General features: G+C 35.1%; 1 protein-coding gene across 7 annotated transcripts in view; it reads right to left on the bottom strand.

Moving 5' to 3' along the window:
• SOX5 (SRY-box transcription factor 5) overlaps window positions 1-24,597 on the bottom strand; it is a 1,011,837-nt gene that overhangs the window by 332,253 nt on the left and 654,987 nt on the right. For 5 of the 7 annotated variants that reach the window (XM_073877852.1, XM_073877855.1, XM_073877854.1 and 2 more), the window contains one exon: window positions 19,319-19,550. In XM_073877852.1, coding sequence (XP_073733953.1) covers window positions 19,319-19,549 — 231 coding nt within the window. In that variant the 5' untranslated portion in view covers window position 19,550. The remainder of the gene's footprint in view (window positions 1-19,318; window positions 19,551-24,597) is intronic. The other 2 variants (XM_025879800.2, XM_073877856.1) reach the window with 1 other exon arrangement.

The raw sequence follows: 24,597 nt of genomic DNA, 5'->3' as shown, positions 1-24,597 counted from the left end.
CATGGGAATTGTCAGCTTCTTAAAAGTTGAAAATATTTGGCAGGTTATAGGTGGCATTTTTGGAGATTATTCTTTGACTTAAAAAAAGTCTTTTATGGATAGAGTGTTTAGTTTTCTTACTTTATTTGCAGTCCTATAAAATCATATATTTCAACAAGATTTTGTATAAAATGAATAATTTTATACAGCCACATTTGCCAGTATGTGCTCAATAGAATATTACTTCCTGGTGATTGATTCAAGAGGCTATATGTTAAAGAAGGATTCTATGAATGATTAAGTGTGGAAAACACTGTGCAAGATAAAGCTAATTAGCTCTCTGAACAACAGGGCTGACTTCTCAGAACCTTTAATATACCATGTGAAATCTGAATATCAAAAGGTGGGATTATGAATTATATTATGAAATACTTCCCTAATTGATTTGACTACAGAGTATTTGTCTTGGACATTGTATGGTTCATGTGTTCTTTAAGACATAATTTTGAAAATCCTAGAGTAGACTACAACAATTTATAATATTTCTCTAACTGTAATAATATTGCCCTTTATCAGTTATACTTTTGAGTATTTGTGTCTGTTCTTTTTCATTTAATTTTTTTTAGATTTCATTTATTTATTTGACAGAGAGAGCGCGCACAAGCAGGAGGAGTGGTAGGCAGAGGGAGAAGGAGAAGCAGGCTCCCCACTGAGCAGAGAGCCTGATGGAGAGCCGGATGCTGGGCTTGATCCCAGGACCCTGGGCTCACGACCTGAGCAAAAGGCAGACGCCTAACTGACTGAACCATCTGGGTGCCCCTTTTTCATTTATTAATCTAGAGAAAAGTTTGCCTAATTTTCTCCCAGTTCATTTATTTCTTTCCTTACGTCTGTCAGGCTCTGTTCTATGCCTTTATTGGGGTTATTTTATTATCATGCTTTTCTGCCTCTAAAGTTAATTGTTTTGTTCTTTTTTCCCCCTATTCATTCTATTTAATAATAAAGGCACTTGGGGGTGTGGGTACGGGCAAAATAGGTGAAGGGATTAAGAGGTACAAACTTGCAATTATAAAATAAATAAGTCACAGGGATAAAAGGTGAAGCAGAGGGAATACAGTTAATAACATTGCAATAACTTTGTATGGTGACAGATGGTAACTATATTTATTGTGGTGAGCATTGCATAATGTAATGTAATGGTTGCACCACTGTGTTGTGCACTTGAAACCAATTTAACATTGTATGTCAATGATACCCCAATAAAATGATAAAAAGAACAAAAGAACAAAAGAATGAAAGAACTAACTAAGTAGTGGAGGAAACTGTAATTTTTTTTTTAAATTTTTATTGTTATGTTAGTCACCATACATTACATCATTAGTTTTGGATGTAGTGTTCCATGATTCATTGTTTGTGCATAACACCCAGTGCTCCACGCAGAACGTGCCCTCTTTAATACCCATCACCAGGCTAACCCATCCCCCCACCCCCTCCCCTCTAGAACCCTCAGTTTGTTTTTCAGAGTCCATCGTCTGTCATGGTTCATCTCCCCCTCCGACTTACTCCCCTTCATTCTTCCCCTCCTGCTATCTTCTTCTTTTTCCTATTATTACAACTTTCACCATTTCACACAAATTTTGATATGTAATATTCATGCTGTTATTTTAAATAGCTTATAGTTTTGATTGTCTTTAAGATTTTATTTTTAAGTAATCTCTACACCCCACATGGGGCTCGAACTCAGAACCCTGAGATCAAGAATCACATGCACTTCTGACTGAGCCAGCCAGGCACCACTATAGTTTTGATTTTTAACACAAGAATTATTTAAGGTGCCCGGCTAGCTCCGTCGGTAGAGTATGACACTCTTAACACAAGAATTATTTAGTAGTGTCCTTTTTAAAAATTTTCAAGTGATCTACATATAGATATCAAATCAACCTTATTAATTATATTTATCATCCTCCATGAATTTATTTGTGTTCTAATCCATCTGTGAGAGAGAAAATGATACTTTAATTTCTCTTAGTATAATTATATTTTTGTCAACACCTCATATTTCTAACATTTTTTCTCTTTCTATAACTTAATATATCAAAAAAATTTCCTTTATATAGTTTATTTAATGTATAAATATTCATGACATTTTGTCTCTATATAACAACATAAAAAGATTATCCCAGGATGTTGACTCAACTTGGTCTGGTCATGTTAACACTACTTCTGATTTCTATGTGTGTATGTCTACTATATTTTTACCTTTCTTTTTATTTTTAACATCTGATGTCATTTTGTTTTATGTCTGACTTTTTAAGGGGCATAAACTATATTTAAACAAATCCAGAAAAATACTTATCATTTAAAAGGAAAGTTTACCCCTTTACATTTAGTGTGATAACAGACAACTGTTTTTGCTTCTTGTTTTATAGGCTTTCTCTTTTTTTTCTGTTATATTTTTTCTTCCTTCTTTCTCTTAGGTTCTCTGCTTCTCCTGGAAAATACTAGACCACATTGATTTTCTGAATATTACAGATATCCTCAATACTCTGGTATTCAAATATTCTACTTATTTCAGCCCCAAAATAAGGCTCTCTATCATTCTATATTTCTGATGTTTATGGCTGCCTCTTAGCCTGTTTTCCATCTCCTGCCCTTGGATCTGAGTCAGGAGGTGATAGTGAAGTTTGCCAGAGTACTTTCCTGGTACTTTTTGACATGTTGCTATTTCAGAAGACATAAAATTACACCTGTCCTCCATGACTTCCTATATCACATTCACAATTTATCTGAAAGAAATCCTTCAAGTTTTAATATATAAGTGTTCAGAGTGCTCATTAAATATAAACAAATAACAGGGAATGGGAAGTAAAGAATTGGGGAAAGGTTAATATTTTTGAAAACATCATATCAACTTACACTTAAGTCCTGAAATTAACTAAAAGAATTATTTCTAAGTTTTAGAAATTGTTAAATGTAGGAGAAAATAGCTATCTAGTGACCTTCTACTTTAAAAGAGTTGCTAATGCATCTAGTCTGATGAAAAAATTCTAGGGAAGAAGAAATTATCAATGGAAAGAATAAGGAGGAAAAGACTAAGTTCAATAGTTACTCCTAGGTCCCAGATAATATATAACATACAAAGTCAATCAGAGAAAGACATGTACCATATGACCTCACTGATATGAGGAATTCTTAATCTCAGGAGCAAACTGAGGGTTGCTGGAGTGGTTGAGGGTGGGAGGGATGGGGTGGCTGGGTGATAGACATTGGGGAGGGTATGTGCTACGGTGAGCGCTGTGAATTGTGCAAGACTGTTGAATCACAGATCTGTACTTCTGAAACAAATAACGCAACATATTTTAAGAAAAAAGAAAAAGAAGAAGATAGCAGGAGAGGAAGAATGAAGGGGAGTAAGTCAGAGGGGGAGATGAACCAGGAGAGATGACGGACTCTGAAAAACAAACTGAGGGTTCTAGAGGGGAGGAGGGTATGGGGATGGGTTAGCCTGGTGATGGGTATTAAAGTGGGTACATTCTGCATGGAGCACTGGGTGTTATGAACAAACAATGAATCATGGAACACTACACCAAAACAAATGATGTAATATATGGTGATTAACATAACAATAAGAAATTAAAAAAATTCAACATACAAAGGCAACTTGGTACAAATTTTGGTCATTTTCTTTCCTTTCTAATTTTTTTTGTCTTTTCCTTTCTTTGAAGAAACACCATGTTTATGACAATATTGAACATAAGCAAACTACTTTGATATAAAAATTCTCTGTCAGTCAAACAGTATAGTACCAGGACATCATAGGAAGAATTTAACTAGTCCAGGCCACTCCTAAATTAATGTGTATGTTCTTTTTCACAGTTCTGACAACATGCTGACTTGGGAAAAGTGGGGAGAGAGGAGAGTGGGCATGAGGAAGCAACTTATCAAGAAAAAAGAAAAAAATTGCATTGCCTCTGTCCCACATCCCTTGTAAGCTGAAAAGTCTTTTTGTGTCTGTCAGAGTCTGCCTGGACTCTGGATCCAGAGTACTGGAGAACTGAACCTTATCCTTATATGAGAATTATAGCCAGTCTATGGCTCAAAAAGTGGACCCAGGAAAAGGATGCTAAGAGAAACAGTCTGAAGTGGTCAAGGGCAGTAGGTGGACTCCAGGGTGAATTCCAATGTGGCAGCCCTGTGAAAAATCTCCAAGGCAGATTTGGTGAATACATTTTCTGATTACAAAATAAGCACAATCATAACTGTGTCTATCAGTCAGTATCTTGCTTGCTAGATATATAGCCCCAGTGTGAGGATGTACCCTGGTAATACCCGAAGACAGAATTAAGCTCTGGACAAGTAATCATCTATTTTGGTAGTTCAGGCCCTTTGGAGAATATAATGAAAGCTATGGGCCCTCTCTGTAGAAAAACTTGTGAGTGAGTACATCACAGAGTTTTTTTTGGGGGGGGGAGTTACAGATTCCATAAAGCTCACCCTACAAACCTTAAAGTGATTTAACACACAGATGGAAAACACTTGCTCTAGAGGTTAGTGAGGAAGCAGTTCATAGGGCTGCACTTTAAAGATGGAGAAACTTCAGTTGGGGACATAGAGGAATAGACACTCATGTGATTTTGAAGCTTTGCCCTTTCCTTTGATTCAAATTTCAATAGCATATACCGACCACAGAAAAAATATATATATACACACTGGATTTTGACTGATTTATCAACATTTTAAGATAGGAGCAAAAAAGTATATTTCCTATATGTTGAACTTAGAAAATACATGAAGGGAACAGCTGCAGGCTGGCAGAGGGATGAAGCAAATTAAACTCATGACCTTCTCTCTCTCTCTCCCTCCTCTTTTAATAAAGTAATTTAAAAAATCTGAAGAATGAAGCAGTACCTGGTAAGCTCTGGGAAGAAGAGATAACTTGGGTGCTTCTATTTAAGGCATAATCCTCTTGCTAGTTCTCTTGGGCTATCCCTCTACCTGATGAGTGGGAGAACCAGTGTCTGAGCCTTATTTCCCCCTATCTCTTCGCCACCCACCAATTCTTATGGAAAGTATAGAAATTAACTCTTACACAAATTAATAGTGTATTTGTAGAATAATAAGGGATTAAAATGACAAGACAGCGAATATATTCTTAATTCCAATGTATAAAGATGACATGTCATTTTTAGAACACTGGGTAAATAAAATCTTACTATTCTAACCAAAATGGCCATTTGATCTAAGTGCACTCTGTCTGTTGTAGGCTTAATATAAAAAATATTTTTTCTATCATAATTTTACAATGGCTACTGTCTAACCCCCAAATGCTTTAAGGGTATAAGGGGAGAGAGAAAGAGAAAGAGAGAGAGACTTAAATGCCATCTCTCTTCTAGGCAGCAATTTCCCCAGATGAAGAGGTCACCACTGTTTAACAGTGTGCTGCCATGTTAATTTAGTATGACAAGATAAAGCAGTAATCTCGGCTCGTGGAGGCTGTAAACCGCCTGCTATCCTGGGACATGCTCAAGTCGATTTGCACTGTATATCACTTTATACAATTGCCATGACAAAGCCCCCTGAGTTCTCACATGTAAATCTCTCTACCCCACTCTTCCTGTAGCCCCCTCTTTTCCATTCCCTCCCAATTTCTTTCTCCCTGGCTTCATGTCCAGGTAGACCACATCCACTCAGCACTAATCTCTGAAAACATAATGCTCTGCACATGACAAGGGACACACAAAACACACACCTCTCACAACCACTCCGTCAAGTCCCCCAATTTAAGAGAAGATGTTCAGGGACTTAGATAATCCACTGATCCCACTTGCACCGGCTTTTATATTTCAGTCTGCCGTGTTAAGTTGTCAAGGGGAGTGATTAAACCGATGTTCCGTGATTCAAGATTTACTTTCCTAGGAATGATAGTTTTCAAAGCTTGTCTTACTAAGTTCTGCTTAAAGATTATCCCTAAGAAAGCTGATGTATCTGCACTGGTATAAATCTAGTAATAAAACTCTAAAGTGTTTTAGGTAAGGACGTTTTGGAGATATTCAGGGTTATAAACATAAGAATGTAAAACCGAATTAAATTTGGATTTTTAAAAAATGTCATCTGTGTAGTTCTCTCTGCATGAAGCAAAAACACCATATGTAAAAAAGGGGGAAAAACATGTTTCTATCTATGTAAAACAAAAATAATTATAGAACCACTGAAGAGGACATAAGCGAACAGGGAAGAGTTTATATGATAGGAAATAAAAAGATCACCTGAAGCGCATTAGGAAAGTGACAAGTCAAAGTTTTATCCAATAAAACAAAAGCAGAGATACATGTTTAATCATCAAGAATTAACAGCTAGAAATATACACATTTTGGGTAGGTGTCCTAGTTTTAAATGTGACATGTCAGATTTCTGAGAGGTCGAGCTGATATACTCTACAAATCCATTTGTACAGTGTCTCTTATTCATATCTCAGCCTTTTTACATCATCTCAAACTGCCCATATGGGTAAACAGAAACGAGAGATCAAAGGACGAAAAAACAATACACACAATGCAAATAAAACAAAGGACCAAATCCCCCCAGAGGACCTCTAAAATTCCTGAAATCAAATAGGAATTTTAAAACATATTGAAATGTAAAAAAAAAAAAAAAAACACACACAAAAAACCACACAAAAAATGAATATGCTAATAAAACCATAGTAACAAACATGAACCTTATTAACCATGTCCTAAAAGAAAAATCAGGATGTGTCTTCAGGATATTCATACAGGAAAAACTGAATAATTTTTAATTATATTCTTTTCCCAAAATATTGCTGCTGGTGTGTGTATGTGTGTGTAAGTGTGTGCACGCTGGTGTTACTTTCCTCAGGTAAACTATTTGAAGAAGTGTAACAGGTGAGGCCACAGAAGAATGCTGTGATCTATGAGTTATGTGAAGGAGGACAGAAAGGGAGATTACATTAACTGAATAGTCACTACACAACAAGCACTGTGGTAGGTAATTACTTCATTTACTTGTTACATCTGTCTATGTGCTAAGTAGTATTTCAACATGTAGATAAGGAAAGTTGCTCTCAGAATGTCTTCTATAAGCCCACGTTTTGGAGACATTCATTCATCCATTCAACTATGTGGAGACACGTGCTGTGTGTCAGCCACGGAGCCAGACTCTAGAGACCCAGTGCTGAACAAGATAGACATATGACGCCAAAGATAACATAGAGTTTTCTCCTTTAAATGAGTTTACATCTCATGTTCAAGGCAAATTACATCCAAAGATACTGACAGAACTTACTGGTAGGAACACTGAATCAGTTAAAATGGGATGGAAATGTGGGTAGTAATCCTCCAGGTTACTAAAAGGAAATCATGACTACTAGGAGCCACCAAAACCCACAGTGTTTCTCCTGATAATTCATGGTCATTAGTCAACGGAACATAAACTATTCAAGAACTATAGCATCTATTAAGACCTTGCTATGTGCAAGGCACAGCTCAAGGCCACTTATGAGAATTCTATTTTATCTTCATAACCCCTGTGTATATTCAGAGGTTCAGTTATTATCCTCATTTTCAGATGAGAAAACAAAGGCACAGAGAAAAACCACAAAACTTAGATACCTTATAAAATGTGGAATTTATTGAAACCCAAGCAGTTCAAGGATGAGTTTAGGCTCTTTACCACCACATTCTCCATCTCTTATCAAAATGCAGCTCTGACTTGGCTTAGGTAGATTTTTCTTGAGGTGGTGGTGCTCATTGCTGTTAATGAACAGCCTTAATAACATTAAGCAAAAATTTGGCTGCCAATCAACAATATTGATGATAATTAAATCTGTCATAAATATCTGACTGAGAGACACTATCTCAGATTGATAATGATGTCCTTTTTTAATAGTTAAAAATTAAAAAAAACCATTTAATGACAAGAGACTGAGATTTCTATTGGACTTCTCATTTCAAAAGTATTCTTCTTGGGGGGGAGGGATGGGGCGGCTGGGTGATGGACACTGGGAGGGTATGTGCTATGGTGAGTGCTGTGAATTGTGTAAGACTGATGAATCACAGACCTGTACCTCTGCAACAAATAATACATTATATGTTAATAAAAAATAAAGTATTCTTCTTTAGCTTTATTTTCTTGAAGGTTACTTACATTTGTAAGAATTGAAAGCATCTGACATTTAATACACCATTCTTCTCCTAGATCATAAAACTTAAATATGTCTTTAGGCACTCATTTAACTAAAAACTAATATTTACTAAGTTCCTGCTATATCCCAGGCACCAGAGTGCTTTATGTGTACTGACTCCTTTCAACATAACACTCTCTCAGTTAGACATTTATTCTAACTAATCCCCATTTTACAGATGGCAAAAATAAGGTACAGAAAATTTCCATAATTGCTAAGTGCCATAAAATACTAAACAGCAGAAGTTGGAATTTACTCAGTAATTTTGTCTCTAGTGCCATGTGCTAAACCACTATGCTATGCCAACAGTCCAATAGCCAGAATATGAATTAATACTAACCTTTATATGAAGGGTTTAGCAAGTAATCTTTTAAAATCCCATATATTGCCCAATCCATTCTGAAACAGTTACATCTCTTCGTCCATTTGAAGCCAGATAAAAAGATTAAAAAAATCAAGTTGTCTCTGAGTTAAGGTATAATAGTCAAGCAACAATTGTTCTATCTGAATTCCCCACATGTATTTCTAAAGACTTTTAAAATTATTTATTCCAGGGATGCTTGGGTGGCTCAGTCGGTTAAGCGTCTGCCTTCAGCTCAGCTCATGATCCCAGGGTCCTGGGATCGAGCCCCACATCGGGCTCTCTGCTTGGCGGGAAGCCTGCTTCTCCCTCTCCCACTCCCCCTGCTTGTGCGCTCCTCTCTCTCTCTCTGACAAATCAATCTTAATAAAATAAAATTATTTATTCCAATTTATTCAGATAAATTATAAAAATGATTTTAATGTGTATATGAATGGAGAGGCAGTAAGCACAGTTATTAAGTGCTTGGGTTCCAAAGTCATGAATCCAAACTCTACCACTTACTTATTAGGCATATTACTTTACCCAAGACTGTTTTCTGTCTGTAAACTTGGGATAATCACTGTTGTCGAACTCACTGGGTTGACATAAAATTGACCGAGATAATAAAAATGTAGGGTGGCTGGTACATAGAAAAAATTGATATATTACACATTCTTATTTTTAATTATTAGATATCATATTCTAAAGAGCACTATTTTGAAATCTTCCATATTCAGATTGTAGTTATCAGACTGTAGATAGGCTATAAGATATATTCACACAAAACTTTCAAAGTTGCTTTTTATATTTTAGTGATGACCCTGGGGAAATCAAAATCTCAGATACACGAGAAGCATGATCTCTGACTCCTGTGTCTCTAGTGTGCAAAGCATGCCAGCCACTGCCACAAAGCCTAAAGATGGAGGCTGGTAACAACCCAGCAATCTCCCTCTCTCCAGAAATGTGTTTACGCAGAGGGAAGGGTCCAGGAGTGGCACTAGAGGTGGTTACCAGGCTTAGCACATTATTAAGTATACATATGCTATGTCATCATAACCTATTTTTTTGTTACTCATTAATATAGGTGTGGACTTTTTACATGATACTTATTATATATTCCTACATAAATAAAAAGCTCCTTAATGGTACCTTTGTAGTGATGCTCCTTTTTTAATATCCTACCTCCATCTAAAATTTTTTATTCACTCTTAGAATATTATTCTCTCATTTAGGATTATTGGCCAACAAGATTAACTGTTTTATCTCGAGACAGGCTGGATTTTTAAGAGCTAAGAAGAGACATTGAAATAAAAACTGCTTCTCTATATAATGAAAACACTGTTTGCTCTGCTGCCACAGAATCAGCCTTGACTAAAGAAGACACAAAATCCAGTCACTTGTGTTCATTTACTTTATCACGTGATGTCAGTGTCACAGCGCTGCCCAAGGCTGCTCTCCTTACATTCACACCTCATCTGCTCACACGGATCATTCCTGAAAAGTGGCTAGGGGAAAATTTTTATTTATTTATTTATTTATTTATTTATTTTTTAAAGATTTTTTATTTATTCACTTGAGACACAGAGATACAGAGAGAGAGAGAGAGCATGAGCAGGGAGAGAGGCAGAGGGAGAGGGAGAAGCAGGCTCCCCACTGAGCCAGCAGCCCGACAACGTGGGGCTCGATCCCAGGACCCTGACATCATGACCTGAGCCGAAGGCAGATGCTTAACCATCTGAGCCACCCAGGCGCCTTTAGGGGAAAGTTTTTAAAAAGCATTTTTGCTTTTGTATAAAGGAGATATGTAACCAAAGGAACTGATTACAACTGTAAATTTAAGTTAGCTTTACACTTATTTCCCATTTCAAGTAACAAAGAACTTTCAGCTTTCTCCTCTAGGTAGCAGAGTAGAGAAAAACATAAAATTTACTTTCTAAACAAAAAATGGGGGGAAAGGGACACGAAACGATCAGAACTGGTTACATATTAAAATACTGTCATGAATCCAGTTCTAATGACACCTTTAATGCCAGTTTGAATTATGGGCATCTCAGACCTTTTGGAGGAAGTGAAGAATTTAAACACACTTAATGCTTTTAAATGCACTTAATGTGGCACAAATAGTGTTCATTTTGAATTCAGACTGACATTTCTTAAGGAATCATTTCTCTTGAAAGTGCTCACCCCTATCTTTCAATTAGATTTTCTATACTATTGAATTCCTCTCTATTTTTTAAAAAAACTTACCCCCCCCGCCAAATCCAGGTATTTGTGTTTATCTGTACTTATAAAAGAGAAAGGTATATGAGCCTAATTGCCAAAATATGTGAGGAAAAGAAATTAGAATGAAAACCCAATACTTCCTTACATTATTTTTATGACTTCACTTTCTTAAGATCCCAACTAAGTGTCAGTGTTTCTGCTTGTTAGAGAAGCTGCTATACAAAGATAATTTCTCTCTTTTTAGGCACAGTGGATAGTTGTATCTACCTGATAGAGCCACGAGGGAATATGGTGTATTATTTGAAATATTTTGAGGTCCCACTGACAACTGAGTTACCTAGTCTTGGAGATTTCATTCTAATTCCTGGAATTCAGGCACCAACATTGCAAAATTCTTATTTCTTTTGGATTCCCTTATGTGATGGCCCTTTGCAATTACAAAATAAAAAATAATGACAAACTCGTTGCTATTATCCCTCATATGAAGTTAATACACTGACACTACCATCAAAATTACTTTCTAGTTATGTAAATACTCTCCATTCTTCAATTCTTACTTTCTACCAATCATTATAAAATCTCAAATTTAGGAAAGAAATATGAAGACAAAAAAACAATAATTGAGTTAAGGAAATAATCAAGAACTGATTGAAAACAGTGACAGAAGCTGTCAAATAATTTAAAATATAAAAGCTAGTAACAGGCACCCAAAGACCATAAAGTATCTGCTAAAGCACCAGGTCCCAGACATTTGGATTCAATGATAAGCCCAATTTCAAAAAATAATTTCAGAACCAATATAGAGTTCTAAGTCCTTTTTTCCCCCGGTAAGAATATTAAATATAAAATTATAATTTACTATCAACGCTGGATCATGAAAGAAAAGTAAAAGAATGTGATTTCTGAATAAACTGAATAAATATGCCACATAGTTCTGTGAAGAGCTAACTAAAAATCGGTGAAAGTTTTGTCATAGAACCAACTGACCTTTATTAATCACATACAGTAAGAGAAACCTAGGCTGACTGCAGGAAGTTTGGCAAGCCCCCAAGAGGTAATATATGTAAATAAGAAGGAAGTGTATATCAGAGCACAATGGTGCTGATTCTCTGACCCTGTCTTCCTTCCTGATAATGGCTCCATTGAGATCCACAAGAGAACCATTAAGAATGTTTTCTGATGGAGCACTGGGTGTTATATGCAAACGATGAATCATGGAACACTACATCAAAAACTAATGATGTAATGTATGGTGATTAACATAACATAATAAAAAATAAATAAATAAGAAGAATGTTTTCTGATAGAAGCAAACTGAAAGAGGAAAAAGAGGAGCAAACAAGGAAAAGAATCAAAGGAAGAAAATGTGGATGAACTGAAAACAAAACATCTAAGATACAAAATAAAGGTTAGGCCCCAAATTATGCATTATTTTTAACTTCCAAATACAAATGATTCTATTACGCAGGTCCAAAAATAGCAAATGAGATAAACACGGACACCTATCCATTCCATAAAGTAAGGAACACCATTCTAGTAAGTTTCCAGCACTGCTTCTTCGTGTCCTTGCTATTTCCAATATCCTAGCCAAGTATTTCATCATTCTTTCCACTTCATTCAAGGTGGTCACCCAGATAAAGAAAAGAAACATTTAAAACCCCAATAACTCAAGTATTTGTTGGTATTATTATGAATATGAGACATGTATTTCACTAACTTCCCCATATTTTATATTAAGATCTTTACAGTACACTTAGTCTTTAGTTTTGGGTTTTTTTTAACTTTCTCTTTTCTTTTTTCTTAGTTATTTCTTCTGGGGAAAAAATGTGGCAAAAGCAGAATTATGCTTAAGTATAAACTGAAGACCTGGTATAATGATAATTGATCCAATGTGTCTATATATTTTTAGTATCTTGGAATCTAATTTTCTTGTGGAAGCAATTTCAAATTAATCTATTTTTGATACCCACAAATGAGATATCTTTCAACTGTGAATCTCCTCAGCACTTGTTAGCCTGTTTCAGCGTTCTAATATTTTATATAAAATTATGACGATTTTGTGCTCATCTTATCTCCATACTATACAAAAAGTTACAAGAAGGAAGAATTCTTACTCATTTCTCTATTACTGCTGAATTGTATATATTTGAGTTGAATCTTTCCACAACCTATTAAATGAAAGTCATTAAATTCATTAGGCCAAATCTTCTTAAGCAAACACATTTCCCCCCATTACTACAGCTTTAGAAAGGTCTTGTTTATTCACCAGTCACTGCACAGCACTTTGTGGGGATGCTAACAGTAGACCCTCATCAAGTATCCTGAACTAGCTCGCAGCTCCCATGTAGCACGTTTTTCCTCACCATGGGAGAGTACATTCCTCAATTTCTCAAGGCCCAGTAAACTTTTAACTCAACAGTAGTACTTCAAATACTATGGACATCATATGAATCAAGGTTTTCTCCACTTAATATTCAACCCTCCCCAACGAGAAGGAATGGAATTGTAAGGCAACGGGACAACACGATCTATTGCACAACTTATCCAGTGGCTTTGATGAACCCCAACTGATTGTTTTTCACATGTCCTCATTCCTGCTAGCCCTGGGGGTAATTTTCAGAAACAATACAAGTATAAAGATTGAACCACTTACATTCAAACACAAGCCTTGGATTATATCTAGATAAACAGCTTCATGTGGTATTTTCTGACACCATTTACAGAATAATGTTTGTAACAATGTAATTTCATTGTATGATAAACATCAATTTACCATAAAAAACAAATACAAACTTGTCACCATTTTCACCTTGTTTCAATTGAATTGGCCTTGTTCAGATAAGCAAGCCTATCTCTTATAGAAACAACAGTTTATAGATAAACTGTGTGAAATCGGGTACGTGTGTGTAGAATTACACTGTCTACTATCATAATTTTATGCTGCCACACTCCACATATGGCTTCCAAGCTTACTTTATCTGAATCTTTCTGAATCTATTCTCCATGCTATTAAACTGAGCACATTCCACATCATTCAAAAGTAATTGCACTTTTGTCTAGAGTGTAGGAGACTGCTCTCCCTAAACAATGAAATTCTCATTATTAGAACTGGCACAATAACCACACTGGTGTTAACAACAGTATGTATTATACCATCACAATAACTTACGCTAAGTTTGATGTACAAAGGTAACCAGAAATTTAAAAGCCTATAAAAACTCCTATATAGAAATAGGAATCTTCACTATACCATAATTAAGGTCCTATTCTGTGACTTATTTTTAAATAACACATGCATTTCTCTTTTTTCTTTTGTATATTATCTGAGCAGGACTTTATACGTAACATTATCCTCGTCAAACATTGAAAATACATTACTAATAATATTAGGTCATAAGCAAAGTATATAAAGAGTATTTCAAGACACAACTATAATATAGCAATTAAAATTATTTGGGGGTAAATAAATAATCCCAGGACTTGACAGTGAACCTGAGTAAGTAAAAGCCTCTCTCTGACATGCATTCTGTGAATCCTTCACTGTTTAAGGCTGGATTTTACACACTGGAGCCTTGCTGTAATGTTCTACTTGGTTCCCAGCTATATACCCAACTTCTACAAAAGATCTGATTTAAAAAGACACTTTTGTCTTCTTTTGATGGATGTCAGGAAGAAACTGACTCACACTGAATGTTGCTTTATGATAACTAGTGTCTCTGCAATGTTTAAACACATTTACATTAAGATAAATCAAATTATTAAGCCCCAAAAACTATGTATCCAGAGGTTTTTTTTTTAAACAATTCCAGGAAAATATTATCAGTATAAACATTAAATGAGATACTAAAACATATTAAAACTTATTTCCAAATCCAATGGATCTTTAAATGTTAAAAAATAATACACAAACACAGGCTTTATTTCATATGAGATTCAGCTATCTATAAAGTGAGCAACTCAAGTTATTTTTTAATAAGAATACTGTACTGTTGAATAAATAATTACATATTTTAAAAATCAGTGTTGGGAGGCAACCACTCTATAGTTATACAAAACAATTCATTCAACTCAAGAGGATTTTAAGAAGTCAAAAGAGAGTTTGGCTAAGATAAGTGTATATCTTCTGTGGAAAAGAAAAAAGAGACAATTGACTATTCAGTAACCACAGGTGGTCAAGCCTTTCATTTCACATCACGTTTGACACTAGAACAACAATCTAACCAGCAGAAGTAGTATGCAACCAGACAGAAAACAAGCACCAAAATGGCGACCACAGAGTCCCTTGGCTGCCTCTCACTTTCTGGTGCTCATATATAATCACATTGATTGACATGAAGATATGTTCTCAATAGTTCTTTGCATCATGAAATAAATTCATTTGTATCAGAACTATTATTAAAAATGAGCCAGAAATTATAGTGATTCTTGCTTGTCTCTGAAACTCTAAAGTGACAGCCTCCAAACCCATATTTAAAAAGGGGGGAAAGGGACGGGATGGGTAGATCTGATCTTCTGTAAAAATAAAGTCCCAAACTGCCTTTCCACTCATGTCAGAATCAGACTTTACAACCTTGCCTTTCACCTTTTTGAAGATCACATGGGAATCAAAATTCGCCATTAATTGCTTGGCAAGATTATGAGAGCTTGAGAGAAGGAAACCACAGAATCAGTCTTTTTCATATCTATGTCTCAATCTTATACTGGCTAAAACTCTGACAATTAAAAAAAAACAGCTTAAGACAGTTGATCTGTAATGAACCCTGAATAGTAAGTAAACCATTCCAAGAATAGATAGACTTATAGTATTCATATCAGTACAGCTAATGGAAGTTGCTCTTAGTAAGGCACTTTATTTCTCCAAAATATTCAGGCAATAAACACAACTTCAGAAGGGAAGAATTACATCTTCATCTGACCCAATTCCAAACACCTGCATACCCTGCATGTGAACAAACAACCCTAATTCCTCAAAATCTTTATATGGCAACAGTTGTGAAGTGTACAGAACTTTTATCTCAGAAAATATTTTCCAACCTAAATGTTATACTGAGAGCATCTCTCCATAACTTCGAGCCAGCCTTACAGGGATTACTCATCAGTTTTACTTTGTCTCTAAACTATATTGGCAATATAAAATGTGGACCTCTCATTCCTTTTTTAATTTAGGAATAGAGTATGAATGTCACATATAAATAGGCAATGAAATCTGGAAACCTGTTTTTTTTTTCCTTAAATTGAACTCTATGATATGGAGACCATGAAATATTGTCTCTGTTTTCAAATATACTGAACAGAAAAAAAAAAAGTATTTTCCTACTGAAATAAAAGTTTCTGTTAAGTGAACATTACAATGGCCTACTACGCAGATGAAGTACAATGATTTGTGTTGAATAACAATTCTATAAATATATTCAATCATTTTGATAAATGAATAAAATATATCAATCAGCTTAACCGGTGAATATATCATGGCTACTACACATACTTTCTGCTTTCTGAGTATACTACATTAATACATTCTATTTTAGTTCTTAAATTTCTAGAAAATCAGCATGTTCACCATGAATAGTCTTAATGACTTTGCCCAAAACATATTTACTATTTAAACATCCATATGAATTCTGCCATTTAATCAATAATCATACATTGTCTATTATATGCTAAGTATCAGAAATACAAACATATATTATATTCTATATTAATTTATATTAATATATAGTGATTGTATATTAGCATTCTATATCAATATATCATATAATATAATCATACATAATTATATTTGCATATAATTCATTTCCTATTCCTTTCCTATTACCTTCCTATTCACCAGGAAGGTAAAATATGAAAAGAGAGCGTTTTCCAGGTAGAAAGAATAAAGCTGTGTCGTGCAGGGTCACCTGGTATATTTCTGAACATGCATGAAAAACTTGGCACAACAAGAACAGTGGGTCCATGGCAAGAAATGACAGGAGAGAAGACCAAGGCCATAGTTTGGTGCTACTTTATACAGAGTTTTATGCTAAGACAATGAGTTTTAGACTAATTCCTATAAAAACAAAGACACACAGTTCCCAAAGTAAACAATCCAACTCAATTGTCAGGAAAACAAGTCTTGTGGATATTGAAAGAAAGACGGGAGAGAGGAGAGGCTAAAAATCTGAGATCATATGAGAGACTTTTCCAACTGTCTACTTAAGAGATGAAAACCTGATGGAATCAAGAAACATTTCAGGCAGGAACAAATTTAGAAACCAGTTAGATATATCTAAGAGCAAGTGTCAGCATGTCACTAAAATGTACTTAAACCATTTGTATCCTGAGATCGGTCTGAGAATCTGATGAAAACCATAATCTTACTCACTCGTATGCATAATACAGAATTATCCATTCATTTTCAGAAGATCCCATAGGCCCTGCCTAAGAACTGTTGCTCTACATGAAGTTGCTTGAGGGAAGGAGCTGTATTTTATTCAAATCTGTTTCCATAGTGCCCCACAATAACAACAAGAAACTTGGTACAAAGTAGGCAATTCATAGTTTGTATCTAGTTGAACTGAGTTCTTCCTTACAAACTGGTTTCATTTTCACTAACATCCTGCATCACAGGATCCGTCATTCCAACTACAGAATGTAATTTAATATAATTTTCTTATACTCATCTTTGAGTATACTTAAAATAATCTATCTCTCCTTTATTTTTGTGGTATTCTTCAGGTTATAACTATTTATATTCACTCCTTCAAATCTGTGTGTTTATGCTTAGAGTAGTATCACAGGAAAACCAAACCAAGGGCTCCCTAAGAGAAGGCAATGGTCAAGATGCTGAGAGAGAAAGGCATTAGCAGTGATGCAATGCCAAATGGAGAGTATGATCTCCTTACCCTGCTGAACTGTGTACTACCATTTTCCCCCTTTCTTATCCTACGTTTAACCTTTATGAGAAGCCCAAAAAGTTCTATCATTGCACATAGGTAATATAAACTCACAGTAGAGAGAAAAAAGGAGGAATTATGGATAATATGATTTAGCTTGCCAACAAAGAGATAATCAGACAATAAAATATGCACGTACTCTTGTGAAGAGCTTATAATGTTTATAATCATGGACTCCAGAATGTCTGGGTAAACAACCCTGGTTCTCCTCTGTATCCGCTGTGATCTGAAGCAAATTATTTAACCGCTGTGTGCCTCAGTTTCCTCATTTATAAAATGAGACTAATAATAACACATCACTGTATTATTGAGAAGGTTACATGAGTTGATACACATAATGTGAATAAAATGCCACATCTATATAAGTGTTACACAGCGTTAGCAGAAATACAATCCTTGAGGGGAAAATCTTGGCATATAGTAATCCACCCAGTGAAATTTTGACCTATGAGGCTTAAAATGTTGAAAGAGTATTTAAATCTAATGTGAGTGACAAAACATAGCATCCATTTCACAGTTATTAGGAGATATCTGATTCTTCTTGTTGATTTAGTTCTACATACAGTAATGCAATAACATAAATAAGTGGGCATATTTCAATACCAAGCATATTTATGATATTTAATAATTTTCTAGAGAAAGCGAAAAAAAAAAAGCATTTCACAGAATCAGAGTCATCTTCAAAAGAATGAGATGGTATGAGGAAACAGTTTTGTTGGTGTAATCTGGTTCAAATTAATGGCCCTACCATCCTTGAAGTAGAAGAGGAGAAGGTCACAAAACCATGACATGTACCCAAGCAGCCATGTTGAAAAGGCGAGTGTGGCTTTCCTGGCAGCTAAGTTCCCTGCTACCTTGCCAACATGCTGATTCTGTGTATTTAAGTTCCTAAGAAGGACCTAAAAGCCTTACTGGTGACTGTGTGTGTGTGTGTGTGTGTGTGTGCTTTTAAGCTTCAGCCAAAGATGCTATGTTGCCTTCTTCCCTCTCATCCGTGAAACCACAGTTTCCTGATCTTCTGCAATGACAATGATCCAGACCCCAGGGTGAAGGGACAGATAAATTATCCTGAGTTGCAAATTCTGGAATAGGATGCATCAGGTAATTACTGAATGAATGAGACTGAGTTAGAAAGTACTGCAGTCATATTAAAAAAATATAGTTTCTATGAAATACATTCTCCTGTAATATTCCCAGTACTATAAAGGAATACTGGAATCCAATCTGGGCAAAGCAAAACATTGAAAAACATTGATTTATCATGGTGGACATGTTCAAAGTATGTTGTAACTCTATCTGGAAAAACCTTTTATTAGAAATACTATGACATCTAACTGTCATGCTGACTAACTTTAAATGTGTTACTTGAACATTATTCTTATATGTACATGTGTTTTCTCCTAATTAAATTGTGTCTCAAAAGCAAAATTCATGAAAAACAAAAAAGAGAAAAAAATAGCATGTCATATACTTCCTACCGGAATCAATTTACTTATAAGGAATTCTAAGATGTTAGGAGTGAATCTTGTGTCTGGCTGTTAAGTAGATGATAATTATAAAGCAAAGGACTGAAGCCAAACTATTAGAAGAGTAGACTGGTCAAAGAGTGAGTGAAGGCACAAGAGACCATGAGAAACCTACCATTGTACTGTGCTGAGAAGTGGGAGTCCTATGGCCACAAGTCTCTTGCGTCAACAGAGAAACTGGCTGAAATTCCTCAGAGTGAGGCTTGTTGGGAAAACTCACATGCAAGGGAAGGTGAAAGGCTGGGAGCCCGTCACTCTCCTCTTCTTCCACTTTCTGTCTGCTTGTCACCATGGCTACCTCTCCATCTGCTTCCCCATACGGAGAGGCTGGTCGCTTGGAAGACATCCTGGAAGGAACAAAAGAGGAGAAAATAATGAAACCTCCACATAAATCCTTAATGCCGTCATTGTGTGGTTAGGGGCCATTGTAACAGAAATGCCTTTTTGTGCTGGCAGAGAGCAGGAAACCATCCAAATACCACTGCAAAGCGCACACAATCAGAAACAATGGCCAAGCAGGTAGCAACAGAACAGTGCTTGTTTGTTGTGAGAATAATACACTAATATAGCACTCTCTTGTATTCTGGCTTCTTAAACAAGAGAATTCACCTAAGAACACTGCATATTGAAAGACCATTCCATTTTAAAGGGAAGAAAAATACCCATCTAGTTTTACACTTTGATAGACCTTATTGAAGACAGAACATCTATGAATAGCAAATACTGTTGGCAGTTAAAAGAAGGGAAAGAACTAAAATGTCTTTCATCAAAAAATAAACAAAATAAATGAACGACTGCCATTATAACAAATTTGCATTAAAAGTATGATTATTATGAATTGTAGAAATATTGGTTATAAGGAAACCACAGACTTCGTGGCCAAAAGTTTGATATTTGCTTAAAGCTTATTAGGAATTGAATAAATTTTGCAATTGCTGTGAATCTTGAAACATTTGGGAATTTTTCTTTCCTCACCTCCCCATTCATTTTTAATATCAAACATGCAAAGTGGTAAAAAAAAGTGAAAATATAAAAATATTTCAGTTTTAATTTCCACAATCCTATGAAAGACTTAGATGTGGATTCTCAGACTTATTTGCCCCTTAGAATACCTAAGTAAGAGGGAAAAATCAAAGGAAGATGTTTTGTTTTGATGAGCTAATGCCTATAAGGAAATGCACTTAGACACTTAAAAATTAAACACATTTTTGGGTATTTGAGTCTGACTAAGAATACTATCAGAGGTTAAAAATAATTGGCAAATATTCTTCGTTAAATAGAGTTCCCTTTCCTTTCACTACAAGTTTCTCATAGAAGCAGTATAGAGTTAAAATTTTTAATTAAAAAAAAAACTCTCTTGTATTTGCAACTTGATCTGACCTTGGGAAAGTTGTTATTTTTGCTCAACAAAGAGCGTTTACAGAATCATCCATTCTTATTCTAGACCAGTGAGAGAGGAGGCAGGAAAGCATTAACGGCCACACCACTTCTTTCATATATATCACTGATTTTTAAATTTGAAATTTACTACTAAAGAGTCCACACCACTTCTTTCATATATATCACTGATTTTTAAATTTGAAATTTACCACTAAAGAGATGCTTCTAATCATTGCCAAATAATACTATTCTTACTGTGAAAAGTTTCAAAAGAACAGTGTTTTCAAGTACTGAAGATACATTATTAAGAAATAATAGCACAGCAGAAAAAAATTAGGGCTTTGGAATCAGACAAACATGGATTCAAATACTGATTCTGCTACTTAATAGCTGTGAGACTTAGCTTTAATCTATCTCAATTTACTCATCTTTAAAAGGAGATGTAATATCTACTTGGAATGCTCTTTGAGAATAAACTGTGTACCATATGAAAAATGACTTGTAGAGCATTTAGCACAGAGTAGACGCTCAGTAAACAATAGGTGTTGTTTACTTTAAAACTACAGTGTTACCTAACCCCCCCAAAAAACAAAAACAAAAAAACAAAAAACTCCAAGATGAGGAAAGCAGATTACATTCTAAGAGTTAAACTGTAAAATCAACATGAAATACAAAATGTCCTGATAAGAGAAATGCTCCTTGGTCAGTCATACTTAACAATAAACTGATCAGATGTATTAGCGAGTGTAAAGAAGAAATACGAATAGCAAGAAGTCTTGATCAGCTGAAAACAGAGAAAGAGGAGAAAATGTTAGTGGCTCATCTAAAAGAGAAGTAGACTGGGCCATCACATTTCAGGTACCTTCAGTTTTTCTGATCTCATTACTAATGTTTACTCCAAGTATACTCTTAAGTATGGAGAAAGGAAGGAAGGGGCTGGAGCTAGAATAGTCCTAGTCTCACTGGCAATACCACATCTATCACCAAATGGAAAAATTAAACTATATGTAATAACTCTACACACTAGCGATATTAACTTCTACTGTTCTGCTTCCATGCTCTCCAAGCAAACTTCTGATTGTCATGTAGAGAATGGGCTGACAGAACAGATTTAAAATATTTAAGGTCTTTGTGATTTATCAGAGTAAATCAGTAAAAGGACTTTTAATTATTTCTTGTTTTACATGTAGTTTGACTATAAGGAGGCTATGCATTTATACATAGCCACAGTATTTATGGTCTGTGTAGGCATTATCACTGTTGGTGAAATTAATAAATTGGTATTCAGTGTCTACCTCAGTCTTATGTACAATAAATCTCTTACTATCCAAAAACTCCAGGCTATTGGCAAAAGCTAGTCTCTGGGTTATTAAAGCAGAAAGCTAGATCAGCTGGCCTTTCCCAAGTTAATGCAGTTCTCTGACCTTCATAGAAAGCATGACTCTTTTGCTGATTTCTACTTTATTAATAGCATTATTAATAATGATTATGAAAATTGAAAGTCTAAAAGTAGACATAAGGTAGATATGGTAAATAGTTAAGACACTGCTACTTTTTGCAAAACATCTAGTCATTTCAATATCTAAATTATCTTTCCATACCACTGGATAAATAGTCTCTTTCTATATATATATATCGTTCTATGGAGCAAAAGCATAAGGTCTAAAACACCTAAAACAATAAACATGAAGGAGTCGTGATGCCAGAAGGCACCTGATCCTAAACAGTTACATATTTCATGATTATTTAAAATTCAATTTTCAGACACTTACAGAATGTTCTTAATGTGCCAGAGTTGAGAATATTTTTATACAACTCAGGTTAAAGAAGTCTTAAAGATTTAAAAAATTTTGCAATAAAAATGCTCATAGTTCAAAAATAGGCTACTAAATCAGAAAAAAAGGCAAATACTTAAATTATGTCGAGAGCTATCAATTTGCTTGATATTTAGTCTGACTCATAGAACTTCTAAAAATGTTGATAACAAATCACCAATAATGTTAATTCTTGAGTTTCTGTTCATCTACCAAACCGTTTCATTTTGGACAGAAGAAAGTTCCATTCATTAAAAAACAAAAACAAAGTACTTTCAGTGCTAAGTTATTATTTATTCTGGTCTCTATTTTATTTGTTTCTGATTTTTCCTTGTTATTTTCTTCCTGTACTATATTTCAGCTAAGTTTCTTCTTTTTCTAGTTCCTTGTGGTATAATGTTAAGTTTGCTAGTTCCTTGTGGTATAGTGTTAAGTTCAAACATTATTTGAAATGTCTTAAGACAAGCATTTATAGCATAAATTTCATTCTTACATCAGCTTTTGCTACATCCCATAGGTTTTGGAATATTTTGTTTCCCTTTTCATTTGTTTTGAGACATATTTTGATTTGCATTAAAAAATTTCTTACTATTGAAGAGTGTTCTACAAATGTACAATTCCATTGGAATTCCATTGGAATTCCATTGGAATTGGAATTGTACATTTCTACTTTCTGTCGAAGTTTGCTTTATGTTGAAATTCTGTTTTATCCATGCATATTAACAATTGCTATATCTTCTTAAAAAAACAAATAATATAGGAAGATGTATGATAATAAAAAAAATTCACTGCAACTTCCCATATATTGTTTATATGGGATACGTAGGGTTCCAATTCCTGCACTTGCTTATATGACATACTGTGTTGTCTTGAAATAATCTGAGGATCTAGGCTGGAGCATGCTCTTATGTATTCATCCAGAGATGATTTTTGTCATTCCTGTGGTAGGTGCTAGACTTGCCCATGAATAAAACTCAGACTTCAAAGAATATGACATGAGACAGACAAATATAATCCAGTGTGAAACTAACCTGTGGAGCTATGATGATATAATAGAATCTTAAACTCAGTTTTGTGTGTGGACAAGAAAATCTTGAAAGAACTGATGTCTAATTTTAGGGCAAAAACACATGTCTAATTTGAACCTTCAAATCATCAACAACCATTTACTGGTCACTTACTGTGTGCAAGACCCTTATCTAATGGTAATAAAAACGTGTAATTCAAGTTCTCTGCTTTAAAAAACTTATGCACTGGTGGAGGAGACTTGGAGAAATAATAATGAAAGACAGTTCAGGTTAAGGGCCAAACGATTGGCCCTACAGCTGAACACCTGAGGGCTTCATGAGGACCAGGGGATCCTGGAGTATTTCTGGGAATGACTGACCAAGTGGATTTTGGGGGGAAAAGAAAGTCAAATGGAAACTCTGGGATAAATGGAGAGGGAATTTTATGTAGGAAGTGATGATACAAGCAAAGATGCAGAAAGAGTCTTAGAAAGTACAATGTATATTTAAGTTTCAAGCTGACTTAGGAAAAAAGGACATCAAGGAATATGGACTAAACCCTAGCTTGAGTCTATAGCATTCCTGGACTTGCTGAGTTACATGCATGAAATAGATAAGAAACAGCCTTCCTTATAAGGGGCATCTTGTTTTTACATGGAGTCCCTTTTCCTTTACTTGTCCTTATAGCAATCTGCACAATCAGCCCACTTAGTCCACATGTGAAAGTAATTTAAAAACTCCTGGAGTCTTTGACGATTGGCTAAGGCCTCTCTGTGTGCACTGTCATCACTCTGTAAGTAGGATGTCCCCAGTTGTACTCAGACATGTATAGCCAACTTAGGGGTAAGGTAAAGGGTATGAGACTGCAACATAAACTAAACCATGGATTCTCAAACTTGGCTGCAAACTAAAATTATATGGAGAGGTTTAAAAAGTACTGCTGCCTGAGTCCCACTGCCAGACATTCTAATGTTATTGGTTCTGGAATGGAGATGGAGCATCAGAATTTTTTAAAGCTCCCAGATGATTCTAATGCACAGTCAAGGTTGCAAGCCATTTGCACTAGTCAGAATAATGCTCCTCACTCAAGATGTCCCAACTGCGATCCCTGAAGCCTGTGAATATGTTTACTTTACAAGGCAAAAAGGACTTTGCAGATGTGATTAAGTTAAGGATCTTGATATGAGGAGATT

This window comes from Callorhinus ursinus, unplaced genomic scaffold (assembly GCF_003265705.2).
Source record: "Callorhinus ursinus isolate GAN/ISIS: 27379988/994484 unplaced genomic scaffold, GSC_fseal_2.0 scaffold27, whole genome shotgun sequence".
Lineage (NCBI taxonomy): Eukaryota > Metazoa > Chordata > Mammalia > Carnivora > Otariidae > Callorhinus > Callorhinus ursinus.
Note: the sequence above shows the minus strand (reverse complement) of the source record. Positions and strands in the feature narration are given on the sequence as shown.